At 47.4% G+C, this 20,071-nt stretch overlaps 1 protein-coding gene across 1 annotated transcript in view; it reads right to left on the bottom strand.

Annotated features, from left to right (window-relative positions):
• Positions 1-7,770: 7,770 nt before the first annotated feature.
• LOC112075022 (homeodomain-interacting protein kinase 3) overlaps positions 7,771-20,071 on the bottom strand; it is a 40,063-nt gene continuing 27,762 nt past the window's right edge. The window contains exon 3 of the mRNA XM_024142073.2: positions 7,771-7,978. Within this exon, the coding sequence (XP_023997841.2) occupies positions 7,771-7,978 (208 nt within the window). The remainder of the gene's footprint in view (positions 7,979-20,071) is intronic.

The raw sequence follows: 20,071 nt of genomic DNA, 5'->3' as shown, positions 1-20,071 counted from the left end.
TAAGTCATTTCATAAAAGAAATGTTCAAAGAATTTTAACTTGAATCACATTCAAAGATTGGAAGTGTTATGCAAAGTGAGCTAGCTCCAGAGTATGTTTCAGTCGAGATATATGGACCCTTGTTTTGTCGGAAGAATCCCATGCTTCTGGCAATCTTCGCACCTTGCGATGCTGTCGAACCATGTGAGATGCCTATCTGTGGGTCACATCCTGACTGATGGCAGCCCATTCTTGCATAATCAATGCTTGGAGTTGGTGGGTTTTGTTTGTCAACCGCCTCTTGAGGATTGACTACAAGTTCCCTATGGGATTAGGTCTGCGGAGTTTCCTGCATTACCAAAATTATCAGATGTTTGTTCCCCGAGCCACTTAGTTATTCACTTTTCGCCTGTACCTATGTCAAGGATCCACCATCTGCCTGGCAGAAAGGGCATTGTTCGTCACCAAACCCTGGTTACCTGGCGGATGGTTGGAGAAGTTGCTCTCGGAGGGATGTGTTGTTGGTACCATTACTCTTTATTCATGGCTGTGTTCTTAGAGGCAAAAACCTGGTAAGAGTGTACCCAAACTTCCCCTTGACTGTTACAAAGACAACCCCACACACTATGACATGGTTCAGGATGCTTACTGTTGGCATGACACGGACTCCATCGGTAGTCGCATGGCACCTATGCTCTTCTCCGGACAAGCTTTTCGCCGTTTCTCGTGACGTATGGTTGCCTCATCCCACAATCGGAAAGGGATTTCATAAGAGAAAATGACATTACCCCAGTCTCAGCAGCTCCAAATCCCTGTTACCTTTGCAGAATATCAGTCTGGTTCCCTGAGTGGTTGTTCCTGAGAGAAGAGGGCATTCTTTGCTGCCCTTCTTGACACAACAGGCATCCTCAATAGTAGTCTTGCGCCTCACACCTCATGCACTCAACACCTCCCTGCTTGCCATTCCTGAGCAAGCTCTGAGTCATGGTGGTTGCCCATCCGAATCGCGCGCTCAGTGAATCAACTTTAAATTTAGCGGGAAGTATTCCTGGGCTTGCTGACTTTAATTGCGGCCGCCCTGAGCCTTTCTCACTAAACACAATTGAACCACTCTCACTTTTAGTTCTTGGATGATCTGATTAAATGGTTGATTTAGGTGCAATCTTACTGGCCAGCAAGATCCTGGCTCCGTGAAACTCTTTATTGTGCAATAAATGATAGCAATACAATGTATCTTGCACGTGTTTCCTTGCAGGTAACTATTGTTTTACAGGATGAAATAACATTTGTACAAATGAGAATCACGTTAAGTCCAGTGAAAGAGTAATCATTATTTACACACATGGGAGTAGAGGGAGAGTGAATCAGTACCAAGAGAGCCGAGTTAACATCCATTAAAATTAAATATATGACTGGTATAAATACACATGTGTATCAATATGTAAGTGTGGAAAACATGCATTGAAAACAGTGGTCATATGTCAATTTTTGTTTGCATCATCTCATGTAACATTTTAACCACATAAAAGATCACATTACCGTCCATGTAAAATAAGTGTGAAGTTTGTCAAAAACACATGTTCACATATTTCATGAAATTCAATGGAAATCATGTGATTTTCAATGTAAATCATTGTTTTTTCCTAGATTATGCTGCTTTATGTACAGCCTTTTAGTCTATTTTTTCCACTTTCTGTCTGCTGACGTTTGCCCAAAGTAAAAGCCATGGGTTGAATTGATATGCTCATTGGATAGAAAATACTTTAAGTTTTAGAAATGTTAAATAATGTATGCGACTATAAACAAGATATTAGTAGGAAAAATCCAAAGAAACCAACCAAAATATTTTTTTTTTTTGAGAGCCCATGCCTTCCAAGAAGTAATAGTAATCCCAAATTCCCAGCTTCCCAGAGTGCCCAATCTATGGCCTTGCCCACTAGATGTTAAGGCGGGCAGCCCAGCCTTTGCGCCTGCAGGAAATGGAGTGTATATTCTAACGAGCGAGCCACCCTCCCTCATTTTGTGACCCCAAGATCTCGCGGCAGTCATTTCCATGGCTCGAGACAATCAATCAGCATGACAGGGATCTCCAAGCAAGTCTTGTCCTCGTCAAGACCAGGCGGTCAACAATCCTTAGGTTGCTGTGTGAGACAGCCGAGAATAAAATACACTGACATGATGATCAAGAGAACTGGTCCTTTGTGGGCAGGGCTGAAAATGCAGTGGAAATGTTTTTTGGGGGGATTCAGTCCATTTGCATGGCAAAGAGAGACCTCTCAGATGCGAACAATTAATTGTAGCAGAGTCTATAACGCTCCAATCAGCCTCTTACCATAGAGCGACTTGTGTTCTGCGAAGATATAAGTGGCAGACCCCTCTTCCTGATCAGCAAACTAAGAAGAGGCAGGAGCGTGAGAACATCTGGTTGTGAAAAAAAACCCTAAAGTCAGTTATGGTCAGACCCTATACCTTGCAAAAAACTGGTGTCCTAGGGGGCCAAACGAGGCTTGACTACGTGAGGTGCGGATTAGTTGAGCTGTGTATGCCATAGCGTCGCACGTAACGTGTGCGAGGGTGCGCTGTCGGTCAGAATGCTGAAGCTGGCCGTCCCAAAGTACCTGGTCGATAGTCCACATGTGACCCTAGTCGGTGCAGAGATCAGGCCCATAATGATAACAGGCGGGTACGGACCGGTGCTGCAATAGATGCATGTGTACGACCGTGTGCCAAACATCAAAGATAGCATTGGCTCAGCCCGCCTAGGCGCACAATGGACATGTCGCTACGAAACGTAAAGCAGCAACACCTGTGCATGTGTGACGCCTATGGGTGACGCGAAGAATCGGCATCCCGTTACGACCGTGGCACACAGTACGCAACCTCGTGATACGGCGTCGAAGGTGCATTGTGGTACAGGTCGCGCAAGTCAGACAATGTAAGTATACGGCCCAACGTGCGTGCGAGCAAGTGGCATGTGTGACGGTCGGCGAAAGGTGCATGTGCACGTGCGAGTGTGGGGCGGCATGTGTACGTCCCGCGAGTGCATCGTTTACAAATCCACAGCGAGTGAGAAGGACCGATGCCTATCCCGTGAAGAAAAACCATCACAAGGCTATCTCAGTGGTAGTCAGGTGAGTATTTCACTGCAGTACGCGATTCCTAGGACAGAACCACCCAAAAGGCAACACCAATACACAAACGCAGTACCGTGCAGGCCATACAAGCAACCACCAGACGAGAGGAGCCGAGGTATGAGGAGAGAGAGTCGAAGAGAAAACGAAGGCCGAGACCGAGATAGGTGCGTTGCAGAAGACACTAACCAAGAGCCCTACTCCAGTATAAGCGCGCCATAATCCCGTTGCCTGGAACAGCACAGGTTGCCAAAAATGTTCGAAAGAAGAAGTTAGACGTGGCTGAAGGTGAAGATACGGAAGGAAGAGGCAGACGAGGAGGAGAGGTACATCATACGATAGCAGGTTACTGCTTGTGTCAGGAGGCCTGCCGTATCCCTAGACCCACGGTCTGACTCATTGCAATAGGTAAGGAGTGAACAGTCGACCAGCGACACCAGGCACCCAACTAGTTGAACTCCAAGTCGCATCCTTTGCTCGCCTCCCGGGGGCCTCACTAGTAACAACTACAACACCAAATAGTCGGGAGGGGAGGGGGGACCTGAAGTTCTCGCAAAATAGTCGAGTCTTACAGAAGGCCATGGGAGTTCCAACACAGTAGCACTCTGCTAATACTTAGCTCCACTGCCGTTCGAACAACGTGCGCGAAACAGCCCATAGACACTGCTAACCAGATCCGATCACAGCCAATAAGTTTAATGTCCATGTGAACCGCCACCAGCAGGCCGGAGGTGGTGGAGTTAAAGGTACACCTCGCCTTAAATGTACCATCCATGAACGCGGGGCCCGAAGCCTCCGCGGCGACTGGGCCATAAAAGTACACCTGTTCCTCAATGTGACGCACTCGTGCGACGCTGGATTAAAGTTACCACTGTTAATGTCATGTTGAACGCCCACAGGCATGGGATTTATCAGAGGAATTAAGACCCGTTCCACCTGATATAAAATTTTCCATCGGTAGATACGACCACCCAGCCCGCCATAGATTATAGACCTAGTGACATCTCTATCTGATACCAGTGCTCCAATGCTGAAACGCACACCCACGTGAGCACTGATAAAGGTTTACACCTTCAAACATGTCCTTTTTAACAGGTGACTCTGCCCACAGGGCGAAGCATCAATGGTGGTTACGGACTGCTATGATCACTTTAACTGATCTGTAAGTCAAGCCGTTACATCTTACATTGATAGGCCTACCCATGCATAGAGAGACTACATCAGACTTGGTCTCTAGTCCCCCGGACACGCACACATACTTACCTGAGCAACTCCAAACACACACAAACATCCGAGCTTTATGTATGAGTACCCCACTGCTTGTACCAGAGACAGTAGTCTAGTGCGGTAGGGTGGTTGTACCCTATCAGGTTATAGGGGGTCTTTTGAGCTGTGACTGGAATCCATTTTTAGAAACTTTTGAGCTTATGTTGTGTTGTACCGTTCCATGAGCTGGGGGTAATGGAAGAACCATAGAAAGTTGTCGTTTGACTCGCGGAGTCGTGCAAGCCTACCGTAGCTAGGCAACAAACACCGTTGCCCAAAAGCTGGTCAGTCGAGTAGTCAGCGGGCGGAAAGGCATGTGTCAGATGCTTTAAGTTGGGTGGTGACACCAAGGAACGGGAACGGGTCCGTAAAGGAGCCGTAGCTCCAGCGTACGCCCTACCTCGGTAGTAGCGGGGGTTCCCCTCCCCGTTCAGCTGCAGTGATGTCACCTAGGGGTACGGCAGTGGCTTCTGAGCTAGAGTACGGAGTGGAATAGGCCGGTATGTTGGGCGTTCGGGCACCACCACTACATTCCGCTGACCTGAGTCCAGACTAGTGCGCCCTGAGGAGAAGAGCCTACGCAGAACATGACTGTGTTCTGTACAGTGGGGAGATGCACAGGAGTGCGTTGTAACAGTGTAGTTCCCCAACCCAACAGTTGGCGGTCCGTGTTCAGACGATAACATGTGTGTAGATGCCAGTGTTGTGTGGTGAGTAAACAGTGGAGTTGCGGCCGGTGCTTAGGGCCAGTGCTGTCATGGGAGGAGTTAAGCGTATTGAGCGACGCGTATGCGCCGGAGTGTGAGGGTTGCGCTCGCCGAGACAGTAGACCCGTAGCGAGGGAGTCCTAAGGTGAAGTGAGTAGGTCAGTGTGCCCTCAGTAACGTGCTAGCGGGGAAAGTCGAGAGTCAGGCCTCTAGCCTTTTTCATCGTGGCGTCAAATGTAGTAGACTTCGCCTTGCCTACGGGTGGTAGTCATATAGTTAGGCTTAGGGTCGTCAGTAAACGTAGCCGGGAGGACCGACTTATCAGGTGGCTCAGTAACGTAGCCGATGCAGGTCAGTGCCTATTGATCAAGGCCGGCTTACCCAGTAGCTCCATGAATCAGCCCAGAACAAATTCCGCTGCTAGCCAAACCCATCCTGGGCTAGTAGCGTCTCCCCGCTCCCAATTGGACCCCGTCTTCAGCGTATCTATAAGCCGATAGCTCAGCCTGGACTTCGCTTGTGGCTTAAACAGAGCCCTAGGTACGAATTGAAGTCATACTATGGCCCAAGTAAGTGAAATGAAGTAACGGTCCGAGCGAGGAGCTTGTGACTGGGTGATAGGTTCATGGCAGTCGATTGAACGTAGCATGGTTGTGGATAAAACTAGGTCTTATTTTCCTCATTGGGCTGCACGATCGACTGCATTATATTCTTAGCGTGAAATTTTATTAGTCAGTAAACGGAATTTAATTCCCCTGCGGCTGTTACGTGCCGGCACTTAGAGCCGACTTTTTGATGAAGCCTGTCTTGGTGGCTTATAGTAACGTGATACAATGACTGTGGAGGTCAGTGGCCGTCAGTAACGATGCGGTAAGGTCAGTGGCGCAGTTAACGTAGCGGCTTAGGTCGAGTGGCTCAGTAACGTAGCGGATATTAGGTCAGTGGCGTCCAGTAACAGTCGGGTAGGTCGTGGTGGGTAACGGTAGGTGGTAGGGGAGTGGTGTAGTAAGTACGGAGGGTCAGTGGCCGGTTAGTAACGTGGTTAGGTTAGTGGCTTATAACAGTGGTAGGTCAGTGGCGTTCCTTGCTTCCTGTTCCTTGGCTTCCCACTCCGTATCTCCTCCCTGTTACCTGGCTTCACTCTCCGTATTCCCCCCTGTTCCCTGCTTCCCTCTCCGTATCTCCCCCTGTTCCTCTCCTCTGTTCCTCCCTGTTCCCTGGCTTCCCTCTCCGTATCTCCTCCCTGCTCCTTGGCCCCCTCTCCGTATCTCCTCCCTGCTCCTTGGCTTCCCTCTCCGTATCTCCTTCTTTCCTCTAATCTCTTTGAGAGGCTTTCCTTCAGGCCTCGGCACCAGCGGTCAGGCCTCTGGCACCAGCGGTCAGGCCTCTGGCACCAGCGGTCAGGCCTCTGCACCACGGTCAGGCCTCTGGCACCAGCGGTCAGGCCTCTGGCACCAGCGGTCAGGCCTCTGGCACCAGCGGTCAGGCCTCTGGCACCAGGTCAGGCCTCTGGCACCAGCGGTCAGGCCTGTCGTGGTTCACTCCCTCAGAGGAGGCTCCACCGAGGTTCTGTCTGTGTAATGCGGCTTTGGGCATTTGATCTGCCCCTATAAAAACAGATGAATTACATTTAGTGCTGCCGTGCTCAAGTCAAATCTCTTCGGGAGGTGTAGTTATCCCTCCTGCTCTGGGCCGGAGCGGAAAGCGTGAAAAATGATGCTGGGAAGTAAAAAACTTTGCGACACAGTCCATCTGCAGAGGGGGCTTAGGGTGTACTGCAGGGTAATGTATAGGAAAGGTTGGGGCTGGACTGAAAGGCTTGCTGTGGATGGGTCTCCAGGGGGGGGGGAAAGCCGTTCAACGTAAGCCCCAGATTCATTTAACTCTGGGCAGCTGTGTTCAGGCTCCGCTGGGGGGATCCATCACCTCCAGCCTGCTATGCCATCAGTCATGGGGAGAGACCATCCACACCTCCRCCCTGCCTGCCGCCACTGGCACATCCACAGGGGAGCCCTCCCCCGCCGGCGGTGGCCAGGAAATACGGCACTAATCTGGGCCTGTCGCTGCCTGTCACTCCCCTCCTCCGTCTCTCACTCCTCTCTACCCTCTCAATTCATTCCCACACACTATGTTCATTTATTTCTTCATCAATATTTCCCCTTCCAAACTCTCTCTCCCTTTCTAAATCTCTCCCTCCTTTCCACCCCTGCTGCCTCAAGCAGTCCCAGTACAGTATATTATCCTTTATCTCCTTCTCCTCCCCTCTCCCTTCCATCCCTCGTTTCCAGTGCCTCCCCCTCCCTTCTCCACAGGTCACTGCAGGATTCAGACCGATCATCTTGAGAACCCAGCAGGAGTAAAACGTTAATAACAGGGCTATGGAGGAGTGGGAGGTCTGAGTCAATGTCCTAACACAAGCAATCACCTCATAGCATGAACGCACACTGTTAGAGTACAGTAGGAGGGACAAGACAGACTTCACTCAGCTAGAGAGGAGAACAGAGGAAAGTGGAGGGGAGGAGATGGAGGAGGACAGTAGACTAAAGAGAGTGTGCGAGCAGGAAGAAAAGGGTTGGAGGAGATAAAGGAACTTCGAGGAGGAGGAGGAGATAAAGGAACTTCAAGAAGGAGCGAATGAGAAGATGTGAAGGGAATAGGAGGAGGAAAAGGAAGGAGGTCTACAGTTCTTATGATCTGGACCAGTGAGCCTCAGAGGAGGGTGTACAGCAATGTAACAATACACTACAGTTCATTATAACAGGCTTATTTACCTGGTCGTACTCCAGGGCCCCTGGGTAGAGGGGCCAGCCCAGGAAGAGCTCAGCGATCACACAGCCCAGGGACCACATATCGATGGCTTCACAGAAAGGCAGGCCCAGGATGATCTCTGGAGCCCTGGAAGGAGAGAAACACAAAGCGGTTAGCTACACTCATACACTGACTTAGCACAACCCAGTTAGAACTGACTATTTGAGAAAGGGATCGAGTCCAAACATGCCTTCTAGCACAATTACATTTCTAATCAGTCGTATCATGATAAAACTGAGATGGCAGAAACACAACAGGTCAAAGCTAAAGTACAGCAGTCTCGTGTGTGTCACCTTGCCAAGTGACCCATGTACCAATACTGATCAAATATAATGTTATTGGTCACATACACATGGTTAGCAGATGTTAAAGMGAGTATAGCGAAATGCTGGTGCTTCTAGTTCCGACTATGCAGTAATATCTAACAAGTAGATCTAACAAATTCTAACTACCTTATACACACAATTAGACACAAATGTAAAGGAATGAATAAGAATATGTACATATAAATATATGGATGAGAGATGGCGTGCGGCATAGGCAAGATGCAGTAGATGGTATAGAATATAGTATATACATATGAGATGAGTAATGTAGGATATGTAAATATTATTAAAGTGGCGTTATTTAAAGTGACTAGTGATACCTTAATTAAGTCCATTTATTTAAGTGGCCAGAGATTTGAGTCAGTATGTTGGCAGCAGCCTCTCTATGTTAGTGTGCRCGGGCGTTTCCTCATTTAGTTTCTGTCTATAGGCTGGGAGCAACAAAATGTATTCACGGTCAGATTTGACGAAGAAAGGGCGCGGGAGGGCTTTGGATGCATCGCGGAGGTTCGAGTARCAATGATACAGAATTCTGCCAGCTCGTGTCGCCCATTCGATATGCTGATAGAATTTAGGGAGTATTGATCTTAGGTTAGCTTTGTTAAAATCCCCCGCTACAATAAATGCAGCCTCAGGATGTATGGTTTCCAGTTTACTCTCCATAGAGTCCAATGAAGTTCTTTCAGGGCCGACGAGGTATCTGCTTGGGGGGGATACACACGGCTGTGACTATAATCAAGAGAATTCTCTTGGAATTCTAGGTCAGATGAGCAAAAGGACTTGAGTTCCTTTTTACCAGAGAGATGTTTGTTTGTCGGCGCGACGCGTGAAGACACCGGGTGGCTGTACCGACTGACAACGTATCCCGAGTGAGCCATGTTTCCGTGAAACAGAGAATGTTACAATCTCTGATGTCTCTCTGGAAGGCAACTCGTGCCCTAATTTCATCCACCTTGTTTTCTAGAGATTGGACATTGGCGAGTAATATGCTAGGAAGCGGTGGATGGTGTGCTCGCCTTCTGAGTCTGACCAGTAGGCCGCTCCATCTGACACTCCTGCGGCGACCGCGTTGTTTTGGGTCGGGCCTCTGGGATAAGATCGCATGTCCAGGGTGTAGTTCAGAACAAAGGAGCCGCTTCGGGAAAGACGTATTCCTGGTCGCAATGATGGTAAGTTGACATCGCTTTTATATCCAACACTTCTTCCCGGCTGTATGTAATAACACTTGAGATTTTCTGGGCTAACAATGTAAGAAYACATWAAAAARAMKAATAACTGCATAGTTTTCTAAGGACCTGAAGCGAGGCGACCATCTGTCGGYGCCATTATCATCATATCAGGAGCCAGCTTGGTGCCACCARCACCAGCCAGAGYAGRRGGAAGTTTCCCACTAGACACTGAGCTAAAGCCAGTTTTGCCTTTTCCCTGCTTCTAGTCCATGTAGCTAGGATTGTGAGGCKAAGCTATGGTTGAWATCTCMCAGGGGAACCTTCTTCGAGAACCACCAGCCTCTGCCAGAAATGTATCAGGTCAGGGTGTGAGCTGGATAAGGACAACCAGGAAGTACTGTACATCTACAGCGTCACTAAGTGCTGGCTCACGGTAACCCTGAGTAACTCCATGGTGATAATCCCGTTAAACAGTAGGCCTAATGCGCTGTCACACATCGTCGGGCTAGCAATGACGCAGCCACGTCAGAGCTGATCTGGGTAAAACAGACTGACAGCTCCTTAGAACATACTAGGACTAGAAACCTTACTRGGACATGACCACACTGCTAGGACAAGCTACCTCATAGCCTGGCCTGAGGCTGTGTTAACACAGRCAGCCCAATTCTTAAATTTTTCCACTAATTGGTTTCTTGACCAATCAGATCKTTTGTCAATAAATTGACTAAATATTAGAATTGGGCTGCCTGTGTAAACGCAGCCTAATAGCTCCAAAACAAGACACATACCAGTGGGAAAAAACTGTTGAAATTACATTGTTGCAACCATTTCTGGTTGTAAAAAAATTTGAATGACATTTTAACCAACTGGGATGACATGTCATGTGTAAGAAAACAAAATAACAATATAAATCGTCACAAGTTTACAGTCATTTAGCAATAGCCTACATACCWCTGCAGGAACCAAATAGCCAAACCTAACTCAAGAAACGAGGCACCATAACATGACGTTTTCATTAAGTTTTGTTGAGTTATTATAACTCAAAGATAATAACTATTATTAGTTGCAGATAAATACACGCTGCAATATACAGACAAGCCCCATGTTCCTCCTTTAGGATTCCTGTGATTCTGATAGGGCTATTTCTCTGGGCACTTGAGCGGACCCTATACGAATGCCTGACCCAACTTGTGCTCTGTTGACAATGTCAGAKGCCACCAGTGTCTATAGACAGGCMCATASAAAATGGCAGCTTGATAAACCCAAGGCCAATGTTTTAACAAGTATATTTGGCCATTTTTCACCAAGCATGAATATCTACGGCTGACAAATGGTGCTCCATATGTTTAAAAACACCCTATGATGTCAGGAGTATGTTGGTAAGGGGGAACTAAACAAACCTGAGCTCAAAACACGGGATTGGGTGCTTGTGGTGGTCTGGAACAACTATTTATTATGTCAGTTAGCCTATTCAGAAATACAGTACCAGTCAAAAGTTTGGACAACTATTCATTCAAGGGTTTTTCTTTATTTTACTATTTTCTACATTGTAGAATAAATAGTGAAGACATCAAAACTATGAAAATAACACATATGAATCATGTACTGTAGTAACCAAAAAGTGTTAAAACAAATCAAAATATATTTATATTTGAGATTCTTCAAATAGCCACCCTTTGCCCTGATGACAGCTTTGCACATAGTTTTGATGTCTTCACTATTATTTTACAAGTAGAAAAACCAGAAAAATAAAAGAAAGACCCTGAAACTTTTGACTGGTACTGAATGTGTATGTGTGTCAGTGTAGTACGTGTGAGTGTGTTGGAGTCCAGTGAGCGTACACAGAGCCAGTGCAAGAATGTATGTGCCAACAAAAAAAAAGAGGAGGTCAATGTAAATAGTCCAGGGCAGCCATTTGATTAACTGTTGAGCAGTTTTATGGCTTTGGTATAGAAGCTGTTCAGGAGCCTTTTGGCCCCAGACTTGGCGCTCCGGTAGAAGAGAGAAACAGTCTATGACTTGGGTGGCTGAAGTCTGACAATTTGTTTACTGTTACAGTACAAGCTAACTCACCAAAACATTACGGTAACAGTACAGCTATCACAAACATTGCTGTTACAGTTCCATGATAGGATTAAGATAATCATAAACTGATGAGTGAGGGATTGAAGGGCCAGCCTAGCATCGCTCCCCTGGCTTACAGTTCTCCACAGCTGGCCACACAGACTAGGGCAATCCTGAGCTTTTTTATTGGGCTTATCTAACTGCATCTAGCAGAAAAGGTAGAGTGGCTAGACTGTAAAATCTTTAAAGCCATATGTCCTCGAGCTTTAAGTGACGGTGGCGGGTGGCCGACTCATGCACTGCTAACAGTTTAGTCTGTTTTAACCACATTGTCATAACAAATGCAGGTGACAGCAGGTGGGGGCAATGGCCACAGACACACAGAAAAAGGACCAAGGATCTCAGGCCCACAGACCACTCACTGCCTGTTAATAAGACCCAGTCTCTCCCTAGGAGGCTGAGAGGAGGAGACTCAACAGGAAGACAAATAGAGACAGAGAGGCCAGTGGGAGACTAAAGAGAGACAGAGAGGCCAGTGGAGGCAACTAAAAGAGACAGAGAGGCCAGTGGGAGACTAAATAGAGACAGAGAGGCCAGTGGGAGACTAAATAGAGACAGAGAGGCCAGTGGGAGACTAAATAGAGACAGAGAGGCCAGTGGAGACTAAATAGAGACAGAGAGGCCAGTGGGAGACTAAATAGACAGAGAGGCCAGGTGAGGAGCTAAATAGAGACAAGAGGCCAGTGGGAGACTAAATAGAGACAGAGAGGCCAGTGGGAGACTAAATAGAGACAGAGAGGCCAGTGGGAGACTAAATAGAGACAGAGAGGCCAGTGGGAGACTAAATAGAGACAGAGAGGCCAGTGGGAGACTAAATAGAGACAGAGAGGCCAGTGGGAGACTGAATAGACAGAGAGGCCAGTGGGAGACTGAATAGACAGAGAGGCCAGTGGGAGACTGAATAGACAGAGAGGCCAGTGGGAGACTGAATAGACAGAGAGGCCATGTGGAGAACTGAAAGACAGAGCCATGGAGACTGAATAGACAAGACAGACAGACAGAGACAGAGACAGACAGAGGCCAGTGGAAGACTGAATAGACAGACAGACAGAGAGGCCAGTGGAAGACTGAATAGACACAGACAGGCCAGTGGAAGACTGAATACGACGGACAGACAGACAGACAGGCCAGTGGAAGACTGAAAAGACAGACAGGACAGACAGGCCAGTGGAAGAATGAACAGAACAGACAGACCAGTGGAAGACTGAAACAGAATAGACAGGACAGACAGCGCCAGTGGAAGACTGAATCCAGTCAGTACAGTTCAACTGGCTTTATGTTTGCCTTCCAGCTGTCCTGCCTGCCACTCCTTTGGCCTCCACCTTAGATATCTGTGATTGATTCATACTGTCTGTCAGCAYAACACAGGCTACATGTCCAGAAATGGGACAAATCAGCAGGCTTCTAAGCAGCACTTCTCCTACAATTACATAGGTGCTTCCCCTCTCTCTTCCCCCAAACATATAACCAAATTGGTTTGAAATGAATGTTGCGGTGTTTGTCGCCTTGGGTGTAGCTTTGGGGGACTTTGCAACCTGTCTAGGGAGGGGGGAAATGATATAGGGGTAACACTGATCTCACAGTGGGTCTGTAGTGTGATGTAACCCAGCCCATCACTCTGGCCTTGGCAGAGGAACTATTCTTATCCAAGAGTTCAAATACATTCTGCCTACGTTAACACCTTGGTGGTGTAGGGGGAGGGAGGGGTACTGGAACAGTCCAACTGGCCGGTGTTTTCTCCCCCCTGTATGACTGGACACATCTTTTTGATTACCACGRGGCTGTTTCACTAATCATACACTCAGGGGTGTAATTACTATTACACTGCTAGTCAGGCTCAATAATGACGGCAGCACTAAAAGCCRTTTCACCACTCAGTGTGTTACAGAGGTTGAGAGGGGAGAAGCTAACAGGAGYAGAAGTTAAAATGGCAGGACCAAAGGTAACGTGTTTATAAGAGAAAACAAGAGAACACTCCAGAAGAAATAGCAAGGTGAATGACTAACATATCTTACATGAATAAAGTAGGAGGCTAATCCCCATGTCATCACGTATAAAAGAGAGAATGGWGAACGGCTAGTGAGCAACAAGTGAGGAAGAAGGTTAAAGGGCCAGATATGAACAGTTTCAAAACAGAGGAGAGAGCGAGCGAGCGAGACTCAGATCCAGCATGGGGTGGATGAGTGGYCGTTGTCATGGCGACAATGCACTTTCCTGATTGACGCAACCCTAGCAGCCGGTCTCCAGTGAAACCAAATCTATTTTCTATCCTGAGGATGTGACGTGCGAAGCCCAGGGGACGCAAGCCAAGCAGAGGCCCCGTGATCACACACACTCACATGTACAGGATCCACGGGAGACACAGGGCCCCCTGAGGACACACACACACACTAGGGTTGTCACAATGCCAGTACGGCGGTACTCAGAGGTACGGTAACAAGGAAATTAAACAGTCCTAATGTTGGAGACAAACACCCTGATGATGTCACTTAGAATCCCATGTTTATTTTCCAAGCTGTAGCACACCATATTGAACATGAAGTAGTAGTTTTTAGAGGACCATAGACTTGTCTGCTTTGGGTTTTCCTTTTTGTCATGGAAAATCTGGTATCGCGATACTGGTACCGTGACAACACAAACACAAACACAAACACACACACACACACACACACACACACACACACACACACACACACACACACACACACGACCCTGGGGTGCTGCTCACCTGTATGGGTGAGGGGTACAGGAGTACTGTGTGTTTGGGTGTCAGGTGGGAAATAGCTAACTGGGAGTCACTTGTAAGCCATCACAGAAAGGTGGTATTGAGTCACTAAAGAGCATATTGCTCAACAACTGGCACTCCTAAAGAAGCAGATGAGGTCAGTCGCATCCGAGATCAGACAGAAAATCCACCCAGGATGGGACAAATCCTCCAGCATGACTCTGGGCCTCGATAGCAGACATTAAACATTTAGATTYAGTACGACTTAAGCCTAATGAGTTGACTGAAAGATAGACAACATGGTGCCTTTTGCGGTCCTATAATTGTTATATGCATGAAGGCTGAAACACACATGTACAGTGGTGCTTCTGAATACAGCCCAGCAGCCTTCAGTACCACCATCACCACCCTCTCTGASTCCCATCCCTAATGGATCCCTAATGGCGTTAACCGTCCGGCTGGCACCTAAGACACATCAAAACTCTGACCTAATCGCCTCTCTCTCTCTCCATCTGTCTACCACGCCCAGACACAGCTCCACCACTTCCTTTGTGTTCATTATGTCCCAGAATACAGTCAATTAAAGAAGAATGGGCAGGGCGGGACCTGTGGCACATTTCAGAAGAAGAACGTGCAGAGACTGTCGACACCTGTGGCAGAACAAACTGGCAGAGATGTCATACTGGGCTTAATGATGACAGTGAAACGCAGCAGTGGGCCTGTACAGCCAAGGCAGAGTCACTTTGAGATCAGAGAGAGGGGTTTAAGCTCGTTCTCCAACATAAGCGCGAGTTGATGGGTGACCTCCAGAGTCTGGAGTTATGTTTAGCGCAGGARGAGTACTGAAACTTGACTAGAAATGAACTGACAGACTGAAAAATGTACTTTCACAACATTATTCCAGAGTACCATGTTTTTGGGATAGAGATCTTTCCTTTGGAAAATACTGGGAGGTAGATCAAGCTGTTTTGGATTTACCCTAGATCGAGAGGGGAGCGGATCACTTGAAGTCAAACATGAGGGTTATTACATAAAGAGTATCCACAACTTTCTAGCCAAATAACCAGGTGCTAGGGAAATTATTGGATTGGACAGTGGTTGAAGACCAAATTAGGCAGTTCAAAAACCATAACAGAAAAAGACATGGGAGGACTTCTTAACTTCAGCAGCCAACAACGTACTCACATCTGCTTCCCACACTTAATTTAAACTGGACAGGCCTCTCCAGAGAAAACATCTCAGCATGCCATTTCATAATAGCAAATAGTGAGAATTGAAGCGTGAGTATCAGGTGTATCGTTGCTCAACACTATTGTGTTCCAAACAGGCTAAGAACGGATGATGTCAGCCAGGTGAGAAATAGAGTTCAGAGGTTTCCAACAGAACACTGTGTGCTATAGAAGAGACATCCSTTTACAGTCTGCACGGGGCGGTGTTACATGTCCAAAAGAGCCTTTCAAACATCACACGTTGCATCTAAGGTTTCAACCGTCTGCCTTGCTGCTAGCTAAATACCATGTAGCATTTTCTTGGCAAATGGATTACACTCACTGAAGACAGGAGAGGGGATAAGAAAATTCCAAAATGGGAAATAGTCATTTCGATAGCAGAACATCGATGATATCCTTGGTGAATGAGTGCTATACATATTCTCAGATAAGGGGGGGGAAAGGGCGAAACGGTTGCAAAKATCCGCACTTGAGGTGCATGATTCTAAAACCGATTCCACTCACATAGATTTAAAGTCTTTGATTMATCTTTTTGTGGAGACCAGAGGTTAGACTATAGTCTAGCAGGACAATGGCAAGGCAGAATACTTCCGTGAGGCCTCTCCATACACGTCAAGGAGAGAGTGCTTATTTACTCCACCTGGTAGGCTACTCTCTACCTTCTATTAGGAGACAAGGAAAAGGAGATGATTTAAGTGAATCCTATTGTATAGGTACCGCCTGGCGTGCAGCTGACTAAGAGTAATGTCACCAAATAGGCTGGGCGGTGTAACGGATATATCGTATACCAGGGTTTTTGGATATATCCCCAGGATATTATACCGTCAAAACAAAAAGTTTCAATAAATTTGAATATGTGGAGCTACTTTTTCAAGTTAATAACTGCAGTCAACTGGGGGAATACGTTAAAGCAACATAAAGCAAATTGCGTTCTTCATTTCACCTGTCACAATATTTTACAGTATGAAGCTTACCGTAGTTCCCCAGAACAGTTGAGCCACGTGTTTGTTTGTAAATAGCACAACGGGAGAAAGAGAACTACTGAGTCCATARCGTTCTAAACTCAGCAAAAAAATAAACGTCCTCTCTGTCAACTGCATTTATTTTCAGCAAACTTAACATGTGTAAATATTTGTATGAACATAACAAGATTAAACAACTGAGACAAACTGAACAAGTTCCACAGACATGTGACAAACAGAAATGGAATAATGTGTTCCTTAACAAAGGATGGGAGGGGGGGTCAAAAGTAACGGTCAGTATCTGGTGTGGCCACCAGCTGCATTAAGTACTGCAGTGCATCTCCTCCTCATGGACTGCACCAGATTTGCCAGTTCTTGCTGTGAGATGTTACGCCACTCTTCCACCAAGGCATCTGCAGGTTCCCAGACATTTCTGGGGTGGGGGGTCCCAACAGGTCCCAGACGTTCTCAATGGGATTGAGATCCGGGCTCTTCGCTGGCCATGGAAGAACACCGACTTTCCTGTCTTGCAGAAAATCACGCACAGAACGAGCAGTATGGCTGGTGGCATTATCATGCTGGAAGGTCATGTCAAGATGAGCCTGCAGGAAGGGTAACGCATGAGGGAGGAGGATGTCTTCCCTGTAACGCACAGCGTTGAGATTGCCTGCAAWGACAACAAGCTCAGGCCGATGACGCTGTGACACACCGCCCCAGACCATGACGGACCATCCACCTCCAAATCGATCCCGCTCCAGAGTACAGGCCTCAGTGTAAYGCTCATTCCTTCGACGATAAATGTGAATCTGACCATCACCCCTGGTGAGACAAAACCACCAGTCCTGTCTGGTCCAGCGACGATGGGTTTGTGCCCATAGGTGACGTTGTTGCCGGTGATGTCTGGTGAGGACCTGCCTTACAACAGGCCTACAAACCCTCAGTCCAGCCTCTCTCAGCCTATTGCGGACAGTCTTAGCACTGATGGAGGGATTGTGCGTTCCTGGTGTAACTCGGGCAGTTGTTGTTGCCATCCTGTACCTGTCCCGCAGGTGTGATGTTCGGATGTACCGATCCTGTGCCGGTGTTGTTACACGTGGTCTGCCACTGCGAGGACGATCAGCTGTCCATCCTGTCTCCCTGTAGCGCTGTCTTAGGCGTCTCACAGTACAAGTACGGACATTGCAATTTGCCTCCTTGCAGCATGCCTAAGGCACGTTCACGCAGATGAACAGGGACTCTGGGCATCTTTCTTTTGGTGTTCTCCAGAGTCAGTGGAAAGGCCTCTTTAGTGTCCTACGTTTTCATAACTGTGACCTTAATTGCCTACCTTCTGTAAGCTGTTGGTGTCTTAACGACCATTCCACAGGTGCATGTTCATTAATTGTTTATGTTTCATTGAACAAGCATGGGAAACAGTGTTTAAACCCTTTACAATGAAGATCTGTGAAGTTATTTGGATTTTTACAAATTATCTTTGAAAGACAAGGTCCTGAAAAAGGGACGTTTCTTTATTTGCCGAGTTTATATCTATCAGTCTCTGGTGTGTGGCGGACATGAGGTGATGAAGTTACGCTTGTAGGCAATTCACTACTAAAAGTTGACCCTCAGATATATCAGAAAGGCTTTCTGCTAGAAGTCAAAGAGTGCTGGATGAGTTCTGGATGAGTTCTGTACAGCTGCCATTTTTTTGGTCCTCCGTTCTTCTCCCCTCTGCTCCGTGTAAACATGCTSCTCTTCCTTTAGAAAAGCATGCCTCACAACTTTGTTCATTTGCACAATCGCTCTCATAAATGTCCACACGCACCGAAAAAGACATTCGGTAGCTACTGGCTACGCTGTATAACTTCATGAGCTGGATTTGCCCATCTTTGCAATTAGTGTGTTAGYTWWAKSYYRWYRRSMTWWARCTAACAGCATCTATGTGATTTCGCTATTAGTTTGTGCTAATTTTGTTAGCATTCTGGTAATATAGCCCAATGGGCTTTTGYTTTTAGCGCCCCTTTGTATGCTATGCCGGTAATACCATAAATCCCGGGATGAGAGAAGGACGGTATGACGATCTGAAAATCTGGATACCGCCCAAGCYTAACTCAACTCCAATGCCAGCGAGCAGAAGCACAGTGGTAAGCCCAGCATTGGCACACTGCTGTGTAAACAGACTAACACCCGCTAAGGGCATCAGTGGGGGCTGGTGCCATGAGAGTAACCTGACAAAGACCATTTAAAAWGGTCTTTGTCAGAAATAACATTCTTCCTTTGCAAACAGAAAACATGTTTAGATTAACATGCAGTGGAGTCTTCTGTCTTTGAGGTGATTTGTTTGGTTTGCTTCCTACTGTATAGATGCACTATTGTAAAGTGGTTGTTCCACTGGACATCATAAGGTGAATGCACCAACTTGTAAGTCGCTCTGGATAAGAGCGTCTGCTAAATGACTTAAATGTAAATGTAAATAGGGAGCCAAATGTGCATGATTGCAGCAACCAAGGAATAGCCAGTCTCCCTTAACTTTTTCACTGAGTAATAACACCAAAACAATCCTATTTGTGTTCATCAAATAGCCTTAAGCTTGTACTGCATTTCTTGCCTTGCCTTTTCCCTCGTGCACAGTGTCTGTGGCCAATGAAATAAGCCCTTTTTCCTGGTCACTGAGTTCAGAGGCCTGTTCTGCAACCTCAGACATGGCTTCCCTTCGCCCCCCCCAGTCCCGTCCCTTTGCCCCCCCCAGTCCCTTACCCACCCCCCAGTCCCTTCCTCCAGTCCCTTCCTCCATCTCAGACTCACACTTTTATTCATTCTCTTCTAAGTTTGTTTGTCACTCCATCTTTCCCTTCACTTCCATCCCTCTCTTTCCGTCTCGCTCTCCCCCCTCCCCACTGAGAGACACTCACTAAGCAGAGGCATAAGTAAGCCTAGGACTGTGGGGACTGTAAAAACATCAACATGGTAAAGGGCCGGATCCCACAGAGCGCAGGAGGATGTTAGCTCCTCTTGGTGACCTTGGGCTTGGGAAGGAGTCCCACGACCCCAGGAAAGGAACGGGGTCCTCACCTGCAACATCTGCTAAGTAATATCCCACGGAAGACAGGCTCTGACGCCAGAGCTGCTAGAGGATGGACACACACACACACCATGGAAGACCAGGCTCTGATGCCAGAGCTGCTAAGGATGGACAACCACACACACCATGGAAGACCAGGCTCTGACGCCAGAGCTGCTAGAGGGGGACACAACACACACACACCATGGAAGACCAGGCTCTGATGCCAGAGCTGCTAGAGGATGGACACACACACACACACCACATGGAAGACCAGGCTCTGATGCCAGAGCTGCTAGAGGATGGACAACACACACACACCATGAGACTAGGCTCTGATGCCAGAGCTGCTAGAGGATGGACACACACACACACACATGGAAGACCAGGCTCTGATGCCAGAGCTGCTAGAGGATGGACACACACACACACCATGGAAGACCAGGCTCTGACGCCAGAGCTGCTAGAGGATGGACACACACACACACCATGGAAGACCAGGCTCTGATGCCAGAGCTGCTAGAGGATGGACACACAACACACAACCATGGAAGACCAGCTCTGATGCAAGAGCTGCTAGAGATGACACACACACACACCATGGA

Source organism: Salvelinus sp. IW2-2015, unplaced genomic scaffold, assembly GCF_002910315.2.
Source record: "Salvelinus sp. IW2-2015 unplaced genomic scaffold, ASM291031v2 Un_scaffold2941, whole genome shotgun sequence".
In the NCBI taxonomy this organism is placed as follows: Eukaryota; Metazoa; Chordata; class Actinopteri; order Salmoniformes; family Salmonidae; genus Salvelinus; species Salvelinus sp. IW2-2015.
The sequence above is the reverse complement of the archived record's forward strand: the minus strand, read 5'-3'. Positions and strand labels throughout refer to the sequence as shown.